General features: G+C 36.3%; 1 protein-coding gene across 1 annotated transcript in view; it reads right to left on the minus strand.

Moving 5' to 3' along the window:
- LOC126473222 (rho-related BTB domain-containing protein 1-like) overlaps positions 1-23127 on the minus strand; it is a 415532-nt gene that overhangs the window by 99355 nt on the left and 293050 nt on the right. Inside the window, exons 6-9 of the mRNA XM_050100131.1 lie at positions 19056-19292; positions 17034-17125; positions 4782-4902; positions 4018-4182 (exon numbers count right to left, since the gene is read on the minus strand). Coding sequence (XP_049956088.1) covers positions 4018-4182; positions 4782-4902; positions 17034-17125; positions 19056-19292 — 615 coding nt within the window. The remainder of the gene's footprint in view (positions 1-4017; positions 4183-4781; positions 4903-17033; positions 17126-19055; positions 19293-23127) is intronic.

Genomic DNA, 23127 nt, shown 5'->3' on the forward strand with positions numbered 1-23127 from the left:
TCTTCAGAAATGCTGTCCTTGCCATAGCCAGTCTACATTTTCTACCCTGTCTGCTTCGAGCATCATCAGTTATTTTGCTGCCCAAGTAGCAAAACTCTTCTACATTTTAAGTATCTCATTTCCTAATCTAAATCCCTCAGCATCACCTGATGCTGATGATCGTTTTGCTTTTGTTGATGTTCATCTTATACTCTCCTTTCAGGACACTGTCCATTCTGTTCAATTGCTCTTCCAGGTGCTTTGCTGTCTCTGACAGAATTACAACGTCATTGGCAAACCTCAAAGTTTTTGTTTCTTCTTCATAGATATTAATTCCTACTCCAAAATGATACCATGTATGTATGTTTATGCTGCTTTTTAAGTAAATGTATCTTTCAATGGCGAAAATATTGTCCTTCAAAAAACATTACATGATTCTGAACCCAAGTCAGTATTTGATTTGGATGTGAGAAACTATGAAGTGCATTGCAAATGAAAGTTTGGTAGCTGTTCATATATTAGAATACTGGGGGAAAACATTACCAGCTTTTAATTAGCTTTAGAACAAGATGGTGACATTCAGATGAAATGAGAAAGAAAATTAATCCAGAATTAGACATCTTATAAACAAAACAGATCACTTCAAACTGACTGCAACTGCTATTGCAAGAATAAATTATAGCAGAAAGACCCATTGCGGAAATAATATCAACAGATGACACTAGATCGCAGAATGAGTGAAAGTTTGAGAACTGGACGGAATTGTGACTGCCATCTTTCATTTATGTATTAGTTGCTGTTGTTACATGTAACCTGCGAGTATTGCTCAAGCACAGACCTACAATAGGCTTGGAGGGGGGAACAGTGACAAGAGTTCAGCTGGGAACTATAATGGGTATGGGGAAGGGAGTGGTGAGCAGGCAGAAAATTTCATCTTGCTGCCAGCCATGGGAATCTATACTGCATACTTTGGCTCTTTATGAACATCTGCCATGTTTAAACTGCAGTTTGTCTGAATCCATTTGTACCTGGAATTGAACTGATTTTAAAACTGGAAAGATACTCAACAACAGCATACATTTCTGCAGTAGAAGCAAAAAATCTAGACTGGGAACTGTGGCATACTTAATTTGCTTTGTGCAGCGATGTTGTCAATACTCCCCTTGAGATATTTCGCTAATTTCTGGCATTTTTCTTTTATTTCAAGAAATCCTTGCTTCTCATGCATTTTTGGAAACAATTAGTGGTGTACTGATATCAAACCTGTACCTGACAGACTGAATCTGCCTTTACTCATCTCTGCTCTAGTGGGATAATGATGATGATGGAGATGCCTTGTACTACACGCAGGGTGCAGTTTGGCATCTGATGACAGCATTTCATGTGACTGAGCTAGTAACTTCAGACTGAGCTATCATAACAATTGGGTTACAGGTGTGTGCAGTGTCTTGAAATTGCTTATAAAAGTGTAGAATCGGATTCTTCCGATTCTACACTTTTATATATATGTTTAGTTTCATACCTGATAAATGCATACATCATTAACAGATGACCATACAGAACAAGATGGCAATGGCATACTCTGAAGCACTTTGTAAATAAGTGATTGTGATTGTGGAACAATTGTGATTAGGACATATAGAGGCACTTCACTTATGCCTCAATAAAAATAAATTCTGTTAATTTCAACTGTGTATTTTTGCAGGAATACCTATTCATCACATTTTATTATTTTGGTGTAAATTTATGGAATGAAGGAGAGAAAGATTTGGCAGGACATGTACCAGTAGGCTAATAATCAGAAACTTTAGTGAATTGGCACATGTACCTTGGGATTAAGTCTGCACTTCAGGTGCTGTCATTATTTGAAGTCTGATGCTACATAACCCAGACAACATAATGGCTCACCATTTCTTAATAGAAAAGGAGGAGGGGCTTACAAGATGCAAAATGCAGACAAATTAAGAGGCAGATCTGACCAGTATTACTAATCAAAGAGTCTTTCCTATATCACTCTTCGCCATTTTATTTCAAAAAGAAGCACTCCTGATGTGATGTAACACATTTTAATAGTCATACTCTAACATTTCAGAGCATCATAATTTAAGAATTTAGGTACTTTCATGTTTGTGCACAGTTATGCCATTCTTCATATCATAATGTACGACATACTTTAACTATTCTACTGATTTTTATTCATTCTGTCACACTCATGACTGGATGCTGAATTTAAAATATTCCCACTTTAACTCCTTTTATTTCCTACTGCTACTGTTTGTCACTTCTTACTACTCTTAGTTCCACATTTTTCTTTATCATCTGGTTTCACTTCAAACAATGGAAAGTCCAGGATGGAATAATAACAATATGGAAAGGATACATCACTACCCATCACACAGAGGAGGCATTGAGTAGCAGACAGGTACAATGAAAAAGACACTAGAAATATTTTAGTTTTTGCAGTCCTTCTTCAGAAGTAGAAAACCCACAACATATTCCAAAAAGCACATCTCTCACACACATGGCCACTACCTCTGGATGTTAAGGCTGTCATAGCCAACCCATAGTGCTCAGAGACAGTGGCCATGTGTGCATGAGTTGTGCTTGTGTGAATCATGTGTGATTTTTTTGCTTCTGAAGACGTACTGTCTGAAAACTGACAAATTTCTAGCAATACTTCTCATTGTGCCTGTCTGTGACTCAATGCTTCCTCTATATGGTGAGTAGCAACCTATCATTTTCATGTTGTTGTTATTCCATCAAGTTTCACTTATAACTTTCAATACAGGAACAATATTGTAGTTTCCTCTCATTTAAATGATGACGCAAGTGTGGAAAAAAATACTGATCTAGTGCCATCATAGTGCCACTTTTCTGCTCCTTGAGTTTCTTAAGGTAAGAAGTTGTAAAATTGTTCTTGTATTCTTTTTGAAAACTGGACCCTTAAAAGGGCATAATCAGTTTCTCATGCAAAATTAGCATCTCTCAGGGGTGATTGGGTGGTAAAATAACATCTTAATGGACAAGATAGATGATTTGATAAGAGAGAATTTCAGATTACAGTGTCATGATAGGAATGTAGGTTTCCTGTAGGTTCAAGTTACAAGGTTCTTGTGTGAGGGTGGGGATGCAATAAAAAAGAGAAATTCCAACTCCATAAAACCAATATTGAAGATTAAATGAAACAGTTCAGAACAATATGTAGATGAGTTCTCCTCTCTCTATTCTACTTATGACAAGCTTTCTGTATCTCTTCAGCCTTAACTCTTCTCTTTCTTCATTCTTGCCCCGTCTTTCCTGTTTCTTTTCTTTAGGTTTTTTCCTAGTTTAAATCTTTCGCTGCTTTTTCATGTTCTGCACCTCTACCAATGATCTTCATAAACCACTTTTACTCAGTTCTCCAAATATGCAGCAAGTGCCAGTTGTGCAATATGACATTTGTCAGTGAATTCCACCCACTGCCCCATCAGTGACTTACTGCTCTGATTTCTGTTGAATTCTTACTAATCTAATATTATTACATGTATATCTTCTTTCTCTTTTTTCATTTCTAAACTTAAATCTGATTTTGCATGGTTGATTCAGAAGATAATTCTGCATACTAGTACTTGATATGCTATTATTTCATTCATTTTGGTAAACTTCATATTTTATAGCTATTCCCTGGGTTCTGAAATTATTTTTTTGTTCTATTCTATTGAATTATATTTTGATAATACTTTAAACAATATTTTTAAGTTTTTTATGTGATACATCATATAGTTAAAAGACAAAATCCATATTTCTCTTTGTTTCCATTCCTGTATATAACAGACACAACTAAGCTCTGCACAGTGTCATTTCAACATCAACGTACAGAACAAGTTGGGAACAATATATAAGATACCTGGCATTTAAAGAACCTAGGGCTCCTTTGAAGAGTGTTTGTAATTTTATTAATTATTTAGTTCACAGGAAACTGATCTGATTTGCAGTAAATCGCATGCAACTTTGACTTTTTTTGGCAGTAACACGTATAATAACATAATGGAAACTTACTTGCAATTCACAGTACCGTGGGTCAATTGATCCTGTGTACAAAAACTGTAGGCATTGCTGCATGGCTTGTGGTGTTACCAGTTTAGTTAATGTTATTACAGTCTGAACACTGCAGCATGGCCTGTTAGGTCTCTGGCTCCCTCCAACAGTATTGGTGGCCTCACACTGAAAATTGAAAGCAACACATGTGCTAATGAAATTGACAAGATAAGCATTAGATAATAAAAAGGAGTTTTCTGAAATTATTTGAATGATAGATGAGTGACATCAAATTGTTTTTCAAAATTATTCAGTAGTGCAAGCTCATAAAAATTACAATAAAGGTGGCAGACAAAAGCTACATTTGAAAAGAGAAGACACTGCATGTTTCTAAATAAAGTACTTAACATCTTCATTGCATCACAGTTGCAGATAAATGTATTGTTATTAGAATACAGGAAGTTCTGTATGCTCTTATTTTATGTGTGGGAGACGGGAGGAAAGGAGTAGGACAGAGAGGAGAGGGAGGGAGGGAGGAGAGTGAGGGTGGGAGGGAGGGAGGGATTTGGGGGGGGGGGGGGGGTAAGACAGAGAAAGAGAGAGAGTAGTATCGTGCAACAGTTCATAGTCAATTGACTTTTTTTGTGTTCTTTTTTTTAAGTGACTGAAGTTTCACATCTGTCTGTAATTACATTACGAAAACATATCTTGCTAAAACTATTACTATTATCTGAAAAAATTCACATCAACACACAGATGACACAATAGAGAATATTGCACAATACCTGTTCAATTCTAATTGCTTGGAGAGCTGGATGGTTGAGTTCTCGTGAAGATCCTAATCTCTTACTGCTGTCTGTGGTGAGGACCTGGCAACTGGAGCGCCGTTTCAACTGCTCCCAGACACTTGACAAATCAAAAACTTTGTAATATAATATGGGTATTAGTGCTAAATGAATTTTTTCATGCAAGATAACAGAGAGCATTTACTATTTTCAAACTTATTAAAGTAATATGAACAGAGCAACATTACTTACATTTACATATTCCTCTGAAAACTTATGGTTATCAGAAATATTTATGGAGCCTCCACATACAGTCTGCTAATATGCGCTTTTGTGTGGGAAGTTCTGTGTGAGTCAGTTGATAGTTGAAAGAACTGGACACTCTCTGAATCATGAATAATCATTAGTGTATGCTGTAAGTGCTTGAATTTGCAGTACTGTGCCAATAATTGGGGAAATGAAGTTCTTAGAAGGGTATTTTTAATGAACAAATTAATAAAAGTACTCCAGGAGTATTACATTCTTTTCTTCTAAAATTAAACTGGGATAAGTGGAAAAGAGAAAATAACTGTCAACACTATGCCATTAACTGTAAATGTAATTAGAGTGTGACAAGGGGCACTTACATTTAAATAAGCACACTAGGGCCACATAGGGAGTCACAATACCTAGAACTCAATTACAAAAGGAACAAAAATAATATTCTCAACAACAAATTTCCAAAAATACTGAAAAAAAGACAACAAGAATCTTTTAGAAATTGTTTTAAGTATCTTAATATTAAACATTTTCTATCATTATATTTGTGGACAACCATTGAGACTGCATTACAAGATCCCCAAAACTGGAGATCGATGACCCCATTCATAGCCTTAACACTAGAAACGGAACATAACCGAGGAGCCTTTCTTTGTAAAATGACATCTGTATTCCAGTATCAAATTAATGAAAGCACTGTTAAGAAATCTTGGAAGCCCGAAACTGAGAAGAATTTCCCTGCAACACTGAAATAAGCTCTGATAGAAAAACATGGGTAGTAACAGTATGCTGAAGTAGCTGAAGTAACTAATTAATTTTTTGTGTGACAGGAGCAGAAAGTGAAGCGGTATTTTCAGATTATGTCAGTCATGCACAATGAATTTTTAAATCCTGTGGTAACTCTATTATGAGAGTTTACTAGTATAGCAAATTATTGTGTATTGTATATGTGTGTAAAATATTGCATATTATAGATATTATGCATATACTGTGTAGAGTATTGTATGTATATTTCAGAGTTTGCAAGCAGAATGACATCTTACTTGTCAAGTACATAGATGTAAGTACAGTGCCATCAACCTGAAGGTTGCTTTGAACACTATAGTGCTCCTCTGACTTTTGAACTGACTAACACAGCCAGTTATAGGCGAACCTATGGTTTAACATATGCTCCGAGCCAAGGCGCAGCTCAGCATTTATCACATTAACGAACATACCCAAATGGTAAGTGGCAGATGAAAATCCTGGGAGTGATTAGGGATTGAACCCAAGGCCTTTGAATGTATAAAATTTAATTTACAGGCCCTACAAATTTACACTCCAACCACACAAGTAATGCCAAATTTAGTAGTCCAAAGGCTACTGACTGGACCATGACTAATGAAGTGACGAGAAATAAATGATATACCAGTATGCAGTTTTGGCCATAATTATGTAACTGGAATCAATAAATTACACATCCAAGGTCTGAGAACATGACAACAATAAGAGACAAAGGAAAAATATATTCATTAGTTGACAGAGGATCTCTATCAAGTTTTAAGCACTTCTCACAGATATTCATTGCACATTCCTCTTTCTGATGCAAAAATCAATATAAGTCATAACTGATACTAGTGATTGCATTACTGCTTCTTTCTGAAAGCAGTTACAAAGTTAGTTAATTGTTCCATAGATGATATCCACAACAAACATTTTGATGTGGAACATTCAATGGAACAAGCATAGAACACATACACACTTCTAAAAAATGAAAAAAAATATATATATATATATATATATATTTTTCTGACTACATGTACAGGTCTTTTTTAGTAAACCTTACATTATTTCTATTCAAGAATTCCTCTATAATATAGAATCTACTGTTAACGATACACATCTTTAATCTACACATGAAAATACTTCTGCTATCTGTCAGACATTTCATTTCCAAGGGTAGATTGTCAAACAGTTTTATAGCCGCCTACTTTTCCCATTTGTGTGCCAAAGCTACATTCATTAAGCAGTAATGAAGATCATTTGTCCTTCTAGTGTTGGATGTGTGAATATGTCTGTTACTTTAAAACTCAGTTGAATTGTCGATAACAAACTTCAAAAATGAATAATTTTACTGTGATGCTGGGGTTAATATGTTAAACTCTTTTTTGCACTTCACAAAATGAAGAAAAAGTGGTATTCTATGACTATAATATTTCAAAGCAAAAATCACAATGTCAACACATGCAATCTTGTATCTAATATTCCAGTGAAGCACTTTTCGGTAGATGGACCCTTACATCCCATTGATTTTATACAGTATTGTAAGGATTGTTTTTTACCTTACTCACCAGATGATATTTCATTTCATTTCATTATGAAAATTAAATTTGTGAAAAAATTCTTGGAAGGGGAAGCTTTGACTTGGGCAAACCAGATTGTAGCTGTGGGGATGACATTTTCAGAATCTGAATCAAAATTTCTGGAAAATTTTTGGTATAATCTTAAACAAACTAGAATCAAAAGTGAATTTTTGAATGGGAGAAACTATGGAGAATCAGATGGGAGCATGAAACAATTTTGCAAAAGTGAACTTCAAAAACTCATTCATTTAACAAAACCTTTGGATGACTTGATCAAAATTGATACCTTAAAGAGAAGATTGCAATCAGCAATGCAGTTGAGTTTAGTTCATTGTCCTGATAGTAATGTTGAACAGTTTCTCAATTATATTGAAAAGTTGGATAGGGTAACAACAAGAACACACAGTGGGTTTACTCAGAAAGGTAGTGGTCAAAATTGGGGAAATGATAACTTTCAAAAAAGGGAACAAAAAAATTATCATGGTGTCAGTCAAAATTCAGGGGGATATAACAATGACTTTCAAAAGAAGGACCATAATTTTCATCCAAAAAATGAACAGCATTTTCACGGAAATAATCAACAAAATAGAGAACACTTTATGGATCAAAATCACAGAAATCTTGCTAGAGATCAGTACAATAGTAACTACCACCAAGCAGGTAATGTTAGGCATAGGAATGGGAACAGAAATGTTGATCAGAGACATTGGCAGAACCAAAAACAGCAGTCTAAACAGGAACCAGTTGTTATTCAGGAAATAAAAAATGAGTAGACACCCCCTTGGAGGTCCGCAAGGTTGAGGCAGAAGGTGAGCGTGATGAAAGGACCAATGGATGTGGCAATCATAAACCCAAACATGACAGATCCAAATCTAAGCTATAACATGAGGTCATTAGTTGCTACTTATTGAAGAAATTTCAGGAGGAAAATAATGATGATATTGATAAAGATAAAATTTTCAGTACACAAGAACATACAGTCGCTAAAAGTAATTGTGATTCATTTAATTTAACAGAGTTTGACACTTGGGCAGAAAAGAACAACACTTTGTCAGATGATGTAATTTGTAGTCAGATTTGAAGTAGTTCAGAGACATGTGTGAATGAAAGAGAGAGTGCATGCTGTGGGAATAAATGTATTGGTGAAAGGGATCTGGTAACTTTAGAAAGGGGAAATAATATTTTGGGGGATAATTTGAATGTGTATGACCTGAATATGTGTAATGATGATGATGTTGATGATAGTGTTGATGATAAAGTTGATAATGATGGTAATGATATTGTTGATGATGTTGAGGAAAGGTGTTTCACTAGTTTAAATAGGGAGTTGGGTATACACATGGTTGAAAATGGATTAAATAGTGAGAATATTATAAAAATTCCCAGGGATGTTACCAGGATGAATAAGACTCGCAAGCAGGGTGTATGTAAATGTGTGAATTTTGATGTTGTTGGTAAAGAATCTGACTACACAAATAATGATGACACATGTATAACTTATAGCCTAAGTGAAACATTTACAGGTACTAATGACACACACACATTTCTTATGAATCTATGGCTGAACAATGAAAATATTTCTTTTGACAACTCACATTAATGTCTGCATATAACACTTTGTAGGGATGTGAACTGGAACAATCACATACACAGAGGTGACAAAAGTCATAGGATAGTGATATGCACATATACAGATGGCAGAAGGTATAAAAGGGCAGTTGATTGTCAGAGCTGTCATTTGTACCCAGGTGATTCACTTGAAAAGTTTTCTGACATGATTATAGCCACACAACAGACATTAATGGTCTTTGGATGCAGAATAGCAGTTGAAGCCAGATGCATGGAACATTCCATTTGAGAAATTCTTAGGGAATCCAATATTTCAAGTTGCACAGTGCCAAGAGTGTGCCAAGAGCACCAAATTTCAGGCATTACCTCTCACCACAGACAATACAACAGTCAATGGCCATCACTTAACGACTGAGAGTAGCAGGTTTGTGTAGAGTTGTCAGTGCTAACAGATAAGCAACAGTGTCTGAAATAGATGCAGAAACCAATGTGGAACATTCAGCAAACATCTCCATTAGGACAGTGCGACAAAATCTGGTGTTAATGGGCCATGGCAGCAGACGACCGACACAAGTGTTTTTGATAACAGGATTAAATCATCTGCAGTGCCTCTCATTGGCTTGTGACCGTATTAGTTGGACCCTAGATGACTGGCAAACCTTGGCTTCGTCAAATGGGTCACAATTTCAGTTGATAAGAGGTTTGAGTGTGGTGTAGACCCTACAAAGCCTTGGACCTAAGTTGTCCACAAGGCACTGTGCAAGCTGGTAGTGGCCCCATAATGGTGTGGGCTCTGTTTTAATGGGATAGACTGGGTCCTGTGGTCCAACTGAACAAATCATTGACTGGAAATGGTTATATTCGGCTAGCTGGAGACCATTTGCAGTCATTGATAGACTTCATGTTCCCAAACAACAGTAGAATTTGTATGGATGACAATGCACCGTGTCACCAGGCCACAGTTGTTTGCAATTGGTTTGAAGAACAATATGGATAATTCGAACAAATGATTTGGCCACCCAGATCTGCTGACATTAATCCCATTGAACATTTATGGGACATAATCAAGAGGTCAATTCATGCACAATATACTGTACCACCAATACTTTAGCAATTATGGTTGGCTACAGAGGCAGCATGGTTCAATACTTATGCAGGGGACTTCCAATGACTTGTTGAATCCTTACCACAGTGAGCTCCTGCACTATGCTGGGCAAAAGGAGGTCCAATGTGATATTAGGAGGTATCTCATGACTTCTGCCACCTCAGTGCAGTCTCAGGCACAGATAAAGCAAGTGGGGGGACTTCAGTTTATTGGTAGAATAGTAAGGAAATGCAATCAGTCTACAAAGGAGATTGCTTATAAATCAGTTGTGCGATCCGTTCTAGAATATTGCTTAAGTGTGTAGGAGGCAGACCAAATACGACTAACAGGGGATATTGAATGTATACAGAGAAATGAAATGAAATGATTGTATAGCATTGATGGCTGGGAGTCTCCACCCAGAGAAGTTTGGCCACTGAACTGCAAGTCTTTTCAGTTGATACCACAATGAGCAACTTGTGTTTTGATGATTATGATAATGACAACACATCACCCAATCCCTGAGCAGAGAAAATCTCCAACCCGGCTAGGACTCAAATCCAGGCCCACCGCATGGCAGTTAGGTGCACTGACCAGGGGGAGGATGTATACAGAGAAAGGCTGCACAAATGGTCAGAGGTTTGTTTGACCCGTGACTGAGTGTTACAGAGATGCTGAAGAAAGTGAGGTGTCACATTCTTGAAGATAGAGGTAAACTATTCCTAGAAAGCCTAATTGCAAAGTTTCACGAATCAGCTTTAAATGATCAACTTAGGAATATATACATATCACTTCTGCAGGGGTCTTGATGATAAAATTATATTAATTACAGTGCACACAAGGATATTTAACAGTAATTCTTCCTGTACTTCATACAAGAATGGAGCGGGAAAAGATCCTAACAAATGCTACAATTGGACACACACTCTGCTGTAATAATGCTAATCTACTTAAGAGATGAGAAATGTGAGATGGATTCTGTAAGTCAGATGTTGACAGGGTTTAATGGCACAACTCTACTTCAACAAACTCCACACTACATGCACTTGAGAATTAACACATTTGTGGCAGTGAAAGAAAGTGACTGCCAGAATATACTCTGTGTAGCTGATGCTACTGTTTGCTGACATAGCATTCTTGACACTGAATTAATAATACTTTTTACTTTGGCCTGAGATACAGGATTAAAAAGATGTGTTGTCGGAGCAGTTCTAATTGTATTGTGCACAGCAGCCATTACTGAATTAGTTAGGGAATTAAGTTTGTTTAAATGCTGAGATATAATATCTCGTGAAAAGAAATACAAATGTGGCTGTTTTGTTGAAGAGAACTGTTGTATAAATAAATATGTATTCAAAAGTTACAAATTTAATCATTTTAACAACTTTGGAAATCTGAGTTTCACATTTACATACACGCATGATTAGACATTCATCTCTGCTGCGTTATGAATGTTAGTTCGAGTCTGCATGTGGTCCAGTTCTATACCAACAGTCCATCTTTGCATTGGAACTGCAATTTATTAATATTTTCTCCCCCCAAAACTGAGACAACTACATTCATACACCCCAGAGTGTGCTATGAGTGTAGGTAGCCACACATGTCTAACGTGAGAACTAAACTTAACTAAGCTTTTCAAGAGAGTGGAGTGCAACAGCAGTGGTGTAGAGTGAGGGGACTATGGCTTCATATAAATACCAACTGATCATTTTAACAACTGTATGAACCTACATTATACAGGTAAACTTATTAAACATACACATAGCTGGACAGCCCTGAAAGCTTAGATCCATTTAGGGGGAAAAACTTCAATGTGAAGCACATCAACATTTAACTTAACATTCAAGAAACATTTATTCCAGCTTGAAAATTTCAGGTTTAATATACACTGAAGTAAATCACAATTTAAATGTCTCTCCTTTTATATTTCTGTCACCATATAAAACTGCCATGCACAACACAGTGATTTGCAAAGTGTAGATGTAGATTCTCAGTTGCATAAAGAGATGCCTGCAAGATGTATGTGAATGAAACCTACACATAATTCTTATAACTTACTTTTGCTAAAGTAAGGAGCTACCCCAGAATATCATCCCTCAAGACATCAGTGAAAGTGGAGTGTCATTTGAGGCATGAACATGATTATCTAATATAATCCCGTAACTCAAAAAGAAAAAAAGAAAAAATGGAATTACGTCAGGTGACTATTCTGAACACTAAAGAAGACACTCATAATGAGATGCTTATGATCCCAAGGTGGCAGTGTATACAACAACAGTGCCTTCAACAACTGTGAAAACACAACATTATTGGCCATGTAACTACACCTAATGGCTCACACAATTTTTTCATTGGCATTCTTGGTGAATGATTCTTGCACATAATGCAACTTCTCTGACGATAATTCTGGCTAACATATGGCTTTTTTTTTTTTTTTTCCCCTACTCACAAGCTGTGATACTGAATTTCTTGTACCATTATTAATTGTTCTCTCTGTTGGAATTTCTGATATGAAATCTCCATGGAGTAATGTTAATTGACTCACTGACTTCAGTGAATTTCAGGATGGAAAATGCTTTACCAGTTCCATGTCAGCTATGGTCTCACACTATTATCCCTTTATGAAACACCCTGTAACTGTATCACATATGAATTGCATGTCATGATTTGGGTAGATTTTCTATCAACTCGTGTATGTCTTATTTCAGTGTATTATACAGCTGTCATGTAGTATTCTTCTGAAACCACAGTGATTCTTGTGAATAACTCAATGGCTGCACATCAAAAAAGTTTTACTTTGATTCATCATTATCCACAATTAGCATACTAAGAACTAATACCTCAGAACTTCAGAGGCATGAGCTTTCTATAGAGACTGCTATCACTGCTTGCCTTCTTTATCCCATTCTTCTCCTTGTACTTCCATTATTCTCTGTTTCCCCAACAACCTGTTATTCATTTTTTCATATCTTTATGTGATGAATCCTCAATTTTTTCTATTCCTCCCCATTTTAATCACATCTGTCCTTTCTGCACCACTGAATTGTTTATTCTCTCTCGTTGGAGTTTCATATAACATCTGTTACTATTATTTTATAGATGTTTCCTCTTGTCCTGGATAGTTTTCCCATTTCATCGTTCAATAGAATTTTTTCTCCAGTGACTTCCTATCTTTTCCAAATAAAGTAACTGCTAGCTTAAAAGGCTTTCCCTTCTGTGTATTTTTTGGTGAATATAATTTTTAATTTCAGATATCTTACAGAAAACAACACTACACAATAACATTTGTGATATCACCAACAGATTACAAAAAATGTGACACTATGTCAAAATCACAGATTGTATTTTTACTGGGGCAGTAGCATGCGGAACTTGGTGATATGTTCAAAGAAGCAATTCTGTGACAGTGTATGCAATGTAAAAAATAAAAAACCAGACAAGTGCAAGCAGAATTTTCACTCTAAGGGTTTCATACAAACTTAATTATTTACATAGACAAATCATCTATAAGTTTTGGGGAATGAATTTGCGAGTATCAAAGTATGTAGCATACATGTATTTTGTATTTTGATTGTATCGACTTAGAAGCTTAATTTTTTTACACTGACAAGGGATTGCAGACCTTACTATCTGACATCAATTTCAACTTGATACCTCTACCCATTCCTGAGAAGATAGAAAACAAGGTTATCCAGGCCACCCAAAATGCAATGCCCTGAAGGAAGAATCCAACTCAAGCTAAATATGCAGTATGTACATGACTAGCATTTCAGCACAGGTGCACACCATAGGTGCCAGTAGCACCACTTGCAAGCACTATATAAAGGGGAGCAGACAGCCTTGTGGATGTACCGGCATTTTTCTTTTGTGCGATTGTTTTGTGTGAGCAGCTCCAGTATACCTCATAGAAGTCAGCAAGTGTCTTTTGAGCATGTTTCAGAGTTCAACTGAGGAAGAGTAGTTGCCTGTAGGGATTGTGGATTAGCAGATTATCCTTCATAGAAATTGGTGATTGTTTCAGACGGAACCAAGCAACTGTGATGGGGAACTATAATCACTGGATGCAGGAAGAAATAACAGACTGATGGGACTGATTGTGACCCCCTTTGTCCATATGTATTATTTGACATCATTTGCAGCAGAATGGACTGTGCCCAAAGCATCCATTGCTGCATTTACCACTGAGTCAATGGCACAGGTGTTTGTGCTGGCAATGGTGTGATGAATGAAAGACATGGGCAATGGAATGGAATGACATTGTTTGTACTAATGAATCCTGTTTCTGCCCACAACACCATGATGGTTGGAGTACAGTCTGGAGGCATTGTGGTGAGACATTGTTGAACTGTATGCCTCACCATGCTGATCTTGCACCCCGTATTATGGTTTACAGTGGTATTGGCTTCCACTCTTGCACTCCTCTAGTATGCATTGCCGGTACACTAACCAGCCAGCATTACATCTCTGAAGTGTTTGAGCCTGTTGTCCTCCCATACCTTCAAAATTTGATGACAGCCACATTGCAACAGGATAATGCTTCAACACACGTGGCATGCAATGTTAAAGACTTCTCTGTTGTCCCTTGGATTGCATTGCTGCCTTGGCCTCCCTGTTCTGCCAATGTCTCGCCTATTGAAAACATCTGGTTGATGATTGTGGACTGACTGTCCAGGATCCACCATCCACTGCTATGCCAGATCACTTTTGCCAATATGTGGAAGCAGCATCAACTGCTATACCCCAACAACACATCCAGAACCTTTCTGCTTCAATGCCCAAGAATGTAGCAGCAGTTATAGCCAGCAATGGTGGCAACACTCAATACTGATTTCATCATATTTCTCACTTTACATGAGGTTGTATTCTCAGTCACGTGATCTTTGTACAATGAGTTATCTCCCAAATAAATTTGGCTCTGATCAATCTCTCTGGTCATTCTTGGTGTTGCATTTTGAATGGCCAGCAGAGTATATATACATATAAAAAAGACATTAGCTATAAAACTATAAATTGGGTCCTTTGAGACACATAATAAAATGTGAACCATGCAAACTGAAAATACAAAAATAAAAGAGGCTATGGGAAATGTCTGATTAACAAAGGCCGGAAAAGAAACAGCTTTTTAAGGTACCTAAGCTTCAGTTCATGCCAGATATGCCTTCTGATTTTGTGCATGGAAGGTGTTTCCTGTAGATTCATGGGAAAACAATAACGTAACTATTAATTATGTAAATAATTTGAGAATAAATGAGACTACTCACTGAATAGGAGGAGGATTGAGTTGTTGACAGGCACATACAAAACAGAAAAAAAAAACCTTGCTAGCTTTCACAATAAATCCCTTGTCGAGCTTCAGCACAAATACAAAAACAAGAAAAACACACGCGTACACACACACACACGTGTGCAGACACACACACACACACATATCTGTGCCCTACACTGCGCAGGCAGGACATAAAATATTGTGTGTGTGTGTGTGTGTGTGTGTGTGTGTGTGTGTGTGTGTGCGTGTGTGTGTACTCTAGCTTGACAAATGATTTTTCTAACAGGTATTTTTCTCTTTTGCATGTGCCTATTGATGACTCATTGCTTCGGCTATTCGTGAGTGGTCTCCTTTACTCTTAAATCATTTATGTTCAGCTACAACAAGACAGAGAACATCAGAAGAGACAGAAGGAAGAATAACATTTTACATGTCATTGAGATCGAGATAACAGAGGTAGAACAAAGAATAATTCTGATGCTAAGCAGCAGTCAAGTAATATGTGGTTAAATTAACAGGTAAAAGAAATTTGGGGCACCAAGCTTGCATGTTAATAAAAGTGAGTGTCAGGTCTGCACAGATGACAGAATATTTTGAACTATGTGAGTGTTTTGATAAATAAGCTCAACTAATGGTTAACTAGCTGAGCTGCCAAAAGTGTGAGTAAGGCATATACAGTTCTGCCATGCTTAAACCAAGGCCTGTAACACTGATACAAACAAAATTTAATATAGTACTGTTTCAGTTAAAGCCAATTAGAAGTAGGAGTACACACTGCAAATCCTATTCCTGAATATTATGAGTTTAGATAAGTTAGCCAAGTTGGAAGCACAAAAATACAGGAAATACTACAAATAAAAGCAGTAGGTTTGTTTAACTGGTAGAAACTGGCAACATTTTAACTTAAATTCAAATTGCTGACAGATAGTACAACTAGACTAGCTGAATCTCCCATCACATAAGAAGAAAGACCAAAAGAGAGTCAACTTTCTTGGCTAGAATATCAGATGAATTAAAAAAGAAAGGGGGCACAAGTTGTTTGCTTCAAATATTTCATGAAGGAATCTGATATGGTTTGTCTTTCTGAACACCATTAAAACACAGGGAGCAGAAATGAGCACGCAAGTTGTTATAAGCTAACAGCAAATGTAAGATCAATAAGGAGAGTTTTCTCCAACTCAATAATGTGCACATAAATTTTAAAAAAGAAATAATAAAACAAGATTAAGTAGATTCTGTGTAGATGAGTACACTGAAGTGTGTAGTTATACATTAATTTCCAAAAATACAATATTGTATTTGAATATTTTATTTATTAACACACTTTGGTTCCCAGCAGTTGACTACAACATATGGAAAAGAAAGCTCTCTTATCAGTTAGTAGGCAGGAAAGAACCAACCTCTGCCAGTGGTTGCTCAACATACCTGACTGTCATATGAAGACCTAAAAAAACAGCTACTACCAACAAGAATCAGAGGCTGATCTAGAGTCATTCCACTTAGCAGTGTAAGGACAAATGAAGTTCTTGAAGGACAAGTAGCAGTCCCTATTTCACAACCTGGTGTTGATGACTGGTACAAAAAGCAGGTATAATGATTTGTTCAGCTAATTATGTCTATTTTGGGAACATCCAGAAAACATTTCATGGTATGGTCTTTGTTCATGCAGTTTCTCTTGGTCTGAAGCAAATACTAGAGAAAAAAATAAAAACATAATCTGGAACCACACTTACCGAGAAGGCTTGAAGTAACTGTCAGACTGACGAATGAGGCATTCTGTATCATCATTGAAGTCACCCACAGTTGCCTCACCAAATGTGCTTACCTGCAATATAAATATGTGATTACTCTAATATTTATCAAGACTCCATATTTGTTCCAACAAAGGAAAATATTTTGACAGCAAGAAATAAATTCTATTAACACAACCAGCAAGTGCACAATATTTTATTTTATTTTTATGGTGTTCAAGCTATTCAAAGATGAAAAATTCTGTATTAGCCAATTCACATCATAAAATTACTCAAATGTTTAAACAATGGAAAGTCCATGATGGAACAACAAAAATATTATGGAAAGGACAGATTTCTACTCACAACATAGAAGAGGCGTTGAGCTACAGAAAAGCACAGTGAAAAGAACTGCTAAAATATTTACTCATAAGCTTTGCAACAAAGTCCTTCTTCTGAAGTAGAACACACACATTCACACAAGTACAACTCACACATACATGGTAACTGTCTCCAGGTGCTGGGGCCTGACTGACTCAGCACGCAGAGGTGGTGGCTATGTGTTTGTGAGATGTGCTTGTGTGAATTGGGGTGCATTCTACGAAGAAGGATTTCAAAAGCTTACAAGTAAATATTTTAGCAGTGTTTTCCATTGTACCTGCCTGCCACTCAACACCTGCTCTATGTAATGAGTAGCTTTCTATCCTTTCCACAAATTAAATGTTTGTCATTGAAAAACTATGTGACATATCCCTGGAAGACAGGCACCCTATCTGTAATAAAGAACAAAAGTACAAGAGAAATGAAAAAAGAGGCAAGTAATACAGTTTTATGATGCTGTAAGAAACAAGAAACATGCATAATGTGGCTCTTTTTGGTTTAGTTCAGATGTGTTCATTCTTTTAAAGGAAGGGGATGGAACACAGAATTCTGTCTGTAACCCTTGAGTGCTCTTTAACTAAGCTTAAAGATGACCCAATTCTGAGGTATGAAATAAAATTGTCTTGGCTCTCATACACTGTAAACTCTAATCATCCCTGATGTGACAGAATATGTTGTGAAACACAGCAGGTAGCACAGTTATAGTTGCAATAGGTGAGCAGTACCTTGAATGCCTGTTATGGATGTTCAGCACATTGCTGCTGAAATGAAAAGGAAACAGGACCACTGTATTAGCTATAAATTCCACGATATGGTGAGCAGTTCTTCTCATGAGCCACAAAATTGCTTATTGAATTAAAGAGGTATGGAACAACGTAGTCTGGTGAGATGAGTCATTTTACCTCTTGTTTCAGTCTGACAGTCATCGTTATGGTGTAGGTCCCAAAAGAACATGGAGCTCTGCTGGCAACAGAAAAAATTGTTACACTGAAATTTGTAGATCCCAAAAGACCATGTAGCTCTGCTGCCAATAAAGCAAGTGACTATGTTTAAACCAGCTGTCTTTATGTATATTAAGTGTCTTTCTCATAATGTAGGTTAGATTCAATGGACTTCATGTACTGGCTATTTGATAGTGGCAACTAAAAATGTTACTTGAAGATAATTTGTGGCATTCTATGCTGTTGACAAAGTCCTGAAACATCGGGATTTTGTTGACTCACAAGGCACTGAAGTGTAATGTTACCAAGTTGAGAAGTCAATCCAGTCAGCAATTTTCGCCTTTTTAAATGAAATACTATTAGGAGTGGATGACAAACAACATGTGTCTGGTACATTAATTGACCTTAGTAAAGCCTTCAGTGTTACTGATCATCACATTCTCCTGCAGCTATATTCAGTAACTGTGGAATTAGAGTCCAGTTTAAAAAATGGATCGAATCACACCTTGATGACTGTCAACAAATTACAGATATAATATACAAAGACTGTGAAACACACAGGATATCCTATTTTCACAGTAACAAAGAAAAAAGATAACACTACTTTCTTTGTGTCAGTCAGCGACTGTGCACTACACCTTTAATAAAGTACAAGCTACAGTATTTAAAATGAATGAAATATTTTTGTGTGTGTTGAACTTACCATACTGGACTCACTAGAACTGCGCACTCCCAGATCAAGTCCTGCAACTAGCAGCTTGTGAAAAGTAGGTGAAGCAGCTGCCAAAACAAATCGGTGTGCTGAGAAACCTATACTACCTGCCACAAAAACAACATCTGTGTAGGCTTGATGTAGCCACAGTGCTTGCATATTTTCTGCATAGCTGCTAGCTGTCACATGAAGTTCTGGTGGCAGTGGCTTGGGAGGACGGAACGGTGCCTAAAAGAAAAACATCCAAGCTTAAATAATCTTTTATACCATTTTGACTGTTAGAATATTCTCATTAGAACATAGTATTTTGATGCATTTGTAACAATAATGGAAATTTCTGGATGGAGCAATATGTAGAATAAGGGAAAGGCAACCACTCACCTGTAGTGGTTTGATGCATGGAGCACAGTTAACACATAACAGGAAACAGCATTCACAATATCTTTTGAGCACTAGTTCTGTTTCCAACAATAGTACACACATTCACACACAACCACACAGACAACCAAATGCAAACTCCTATGACCAGGCCAGGGCTAGGGGATTGTACATGTATATTTGTATTTGTATGTATTTGGTCCAGTAAATCTTACAGATACAGTACAGCACATCAGATAATGGAAAAGTTAATGTAAATATGTCATCATGTTCACAGGCGTTTTCTATGTATTAATGAGTATGTTTTTTAGCTGTGACTTTTGATTAAACCACTTCAGCTAGGAAATTACAACTGAAAATATAAATACACAAATATTAATGATTACAGTCTCAACATGCTACAAGTGTGTAGTTATATTTACACAATACATTTGCAATTGATAAAGAATGTGGGTTATAAACTTAGCATTAACTTCTTTAGGCACTCAAAGCTTTTGGAGGAACTCATCCACACTGTAGAAGTGATGTGCAAACAGATCTTCTTTTAATACTGCTTTAAATATTTTTAGATCATTTGTTACTTTAATTTCTTTTGGTAATCTATTGTAAACAGCTTTACCGTGGTATAATGTTCCTTTCTGGCACAAATTGTTTTTTATTTGGAGCACATGAAAGTCAGTTTTCTGTCTTGTGTTATGTTGATGCATATATTCATTTTTGAGGAGGACACTAGGATTGGTTATTGCATATTTCTTACTAAACATTGCACTTTCAAAGGTGTACATACATGGAAGAGGAAGAATCCCCATCCTTTTAAATAGTGGCCTGTAGGGTTTGTTTCTTTTTATTTCAGCCATGATTCTCACTATTCTTTTTTTCATCGCGAAGAGTTTTAGTCAGGATAGTAAGTTACCCCACAGAATGATCACATACTTCAAAATAGAATGTATATTAGAATAATTAACAATCATCAGACAGTCTTCATGACAACAGTTTTCAAGCACTCTCATTAAATTTCACATTGTACCTAGTCTCTTGTAAACTTGCTATCAGTGTGAGATTCCCATTTCTAGTTATCATGCAGCCAGATCACCAGAAATTTTGTATTTGGGTGTCCAAGTCGTTGTGTGTGTATATGTTTGTACTATTGCTGTAATAAAAGCTAGTGCCTGGAAGGTACTGTGAATGCTGTTTTCTGTTATGTTTCACTGTGCTCCATGCTTTGACCTTTTAATATGTTTTTAGTCATATATGACACTGAGGTAATCCAAAGGATTCTAATTGCCAAAACTTTTCACGCACCAGAAAAACATTTTTACACATTGAAAACACTCGTTCAAGGAAGCAAGAATTTATAGTGTTTAAAATATAATGCTCCATTAAAATCTATGAAAATCCTGTGGCCCTCATCCTAATGCAATCCCTCTGATTTGACATTACTATGACACCTTTATTTTTATTATTTTAAATTTTTTATGTCCCATTGACATTAAAATTATTAGAGATTGAGGACTGTGTCAGTTCAACTAAGGTGCAGAAAATAACCACGCAAGATTTGATGGAACTATCCACATGCTCACCTGAAATTAATTTAGTAAATCTTGGAACCCTTAAATCAGGCTTGTCCACTACAAAACATCACTTTCTAATGACATATCAAAAACAGGTTACACAGTCAAAAAGTTTGTGAAATCAATGGAAAGGCTGTAGCCAAAAGTCCATAAATGAAAATATTGTATTTTGTGCACTGGTAGCATTAGAAGAAAAGATGAAACAAGTGTAGGGGAATCCTACCATTGTAGAGACAGTGTTTGTATGTAATCTAATTTTTAAATGTTGTCATTCGAATAGTAAACAAACATCCACTTGATCCAAATGTATGTGTTGCCGCAGGAATCCAAGCAGAGACACTGTAATTGTTTATATAAACAAGCAAATTGAAGAAACTGCAAGTGTTTGAATGGTATAAATGGTTCATGAAGGCAACACCAGCACTGAAGATGATCCAGGTGTGCCCACCAGTTCTCTTCATAACCAAAAAAACTACTGATTATACATGTCAAGCCACGTGAGTCAGAAAGATGACTAATGATAACAAACATTAGATGTTAAGTCAATGATCATTTGATCTTGTTCACAGAATTCCGTATCATGTTTTGAACAGAAAGTAAATGCATTTTTGAGAATACTATATACTATACACTAGTCACTACTACTTACAAATCACCCCATGAGCAATAATGTTACTACACTGACACACCTACATCATTGTCCTACGTTGCATCTACCAATTACTACATCCTCTCAAAACTGAAAATGAAAGTTAATGGACAACATTTCCAAAAGCCTAAGACAGTGGTGGAAAATGTGAGGTGGTAGCTGAAGATAGTTTCTGACAAAGGATTCCGACAATGTTGGAACATCTGTAACAATTTTGCCACCACTGTGAAAATTCAGGAGGGGTGTATTTTGAAAAATTAATAACTTAAATTATATACAAACAACAAATACTTCCACTTCATCTAATCATGGAAATGGCTTGCTTCTGCCTACTGTTTCCTAGTAAAGCTTTCTCAAAGTCGCTCACACATAACAAGGTTATGTTCACTGCTCTCAAGCTGTTCTTTCATTCATTCTAAATATAATATTTTATTATTTTTGGCACCATATTTTGCCCTCTACAACAGAGGACACACCTATCTCATTTAGAGTATTCTGAATGATGACAATTTATTTACTGCTACTGCTCAGGACAAAATTTAACTTTAGCAGATGCAGAGCACCTGTCTGAAGTATAATCTGATTGCATTCAGAATCTCTAGTCTACGGGAAAAATGAGAACTTTATAGGTCTAAAATTGTAACATAATAATGATTAAGGGAGCTGTAATCTGTGATTTTCTCAACATTTTCTCAGGAACAAGGTGTCCGGTACTGAAGTGTGTATAAATAGTTCATAACGGAATACAAATTTGTTCTACATTACAAAAATGGTACCATACAGAGTGTTTTGGTGATATTAACTTAAAATTATTTACATTGTGAGTGTTGTGTGTTTACATTTAACTGTCGTCAGTCCACAACTGAAATGTTCGCCAGTGGACAAACGGAAAGTGTATTTACTTCTCTACAGTATGATGTGGAAATGTGTGAACAGTGTTCTAAAATGCTTAAAAAAACTATGTAAAGCCTTTGTAGCAAATTTAGACAGTATTACTAACAACAACAGTCATGACATGTTAGGTCAATGAAGCAAGTGCATTGCAGAAACACATCTCTTCAAGCAGAAAAGAGTCAGGAAATGATGTAAGGCCTTCGTAACAATTCAGACTGTAATACTAATGACAACAGTTGTGAACATGTCAGATCAATGAAGTTAGTGTATCGCAAAAAGTGTGAAAACATGTGTCATTCAGCAGTTAATGGTCACGGAATTGAGCAGAAATGAGTGCAGGGAAGTGTGAAGTACTTACAGAACACAGTAGTCCTACATACAGTCATGTACTTAAAAACACAATGTTCAATACACAGAGTGTACAGAAGATAGAAGTACCTCCATGTACAGCAAACATTACAAACAAACATGTGCAGATAAACATGAATTTCAATTTCCAGATTTCCAGATTTAAAATAGTGTTGTACTCTGATAGCCATGGACATGGCCTCACTGGAATCTTATATGATGA

This window comes from Schistocerca serialis, chromosome 4 (assembly GCF_023864345.2).
Source record: "Schistocerca serialis cubense isolate TAMUIC-IGC-003099 chromosome 4, iqSchSeri2.2, whole genome shotgun sequence".
Classification (NCBI taxonomy): domain Eukaryota; kingdom Metazoa; phylum Arthropoda; class Insecta; order Orthoptera; family Acrididae; genus Schistocerca; species Schistocerca serialis.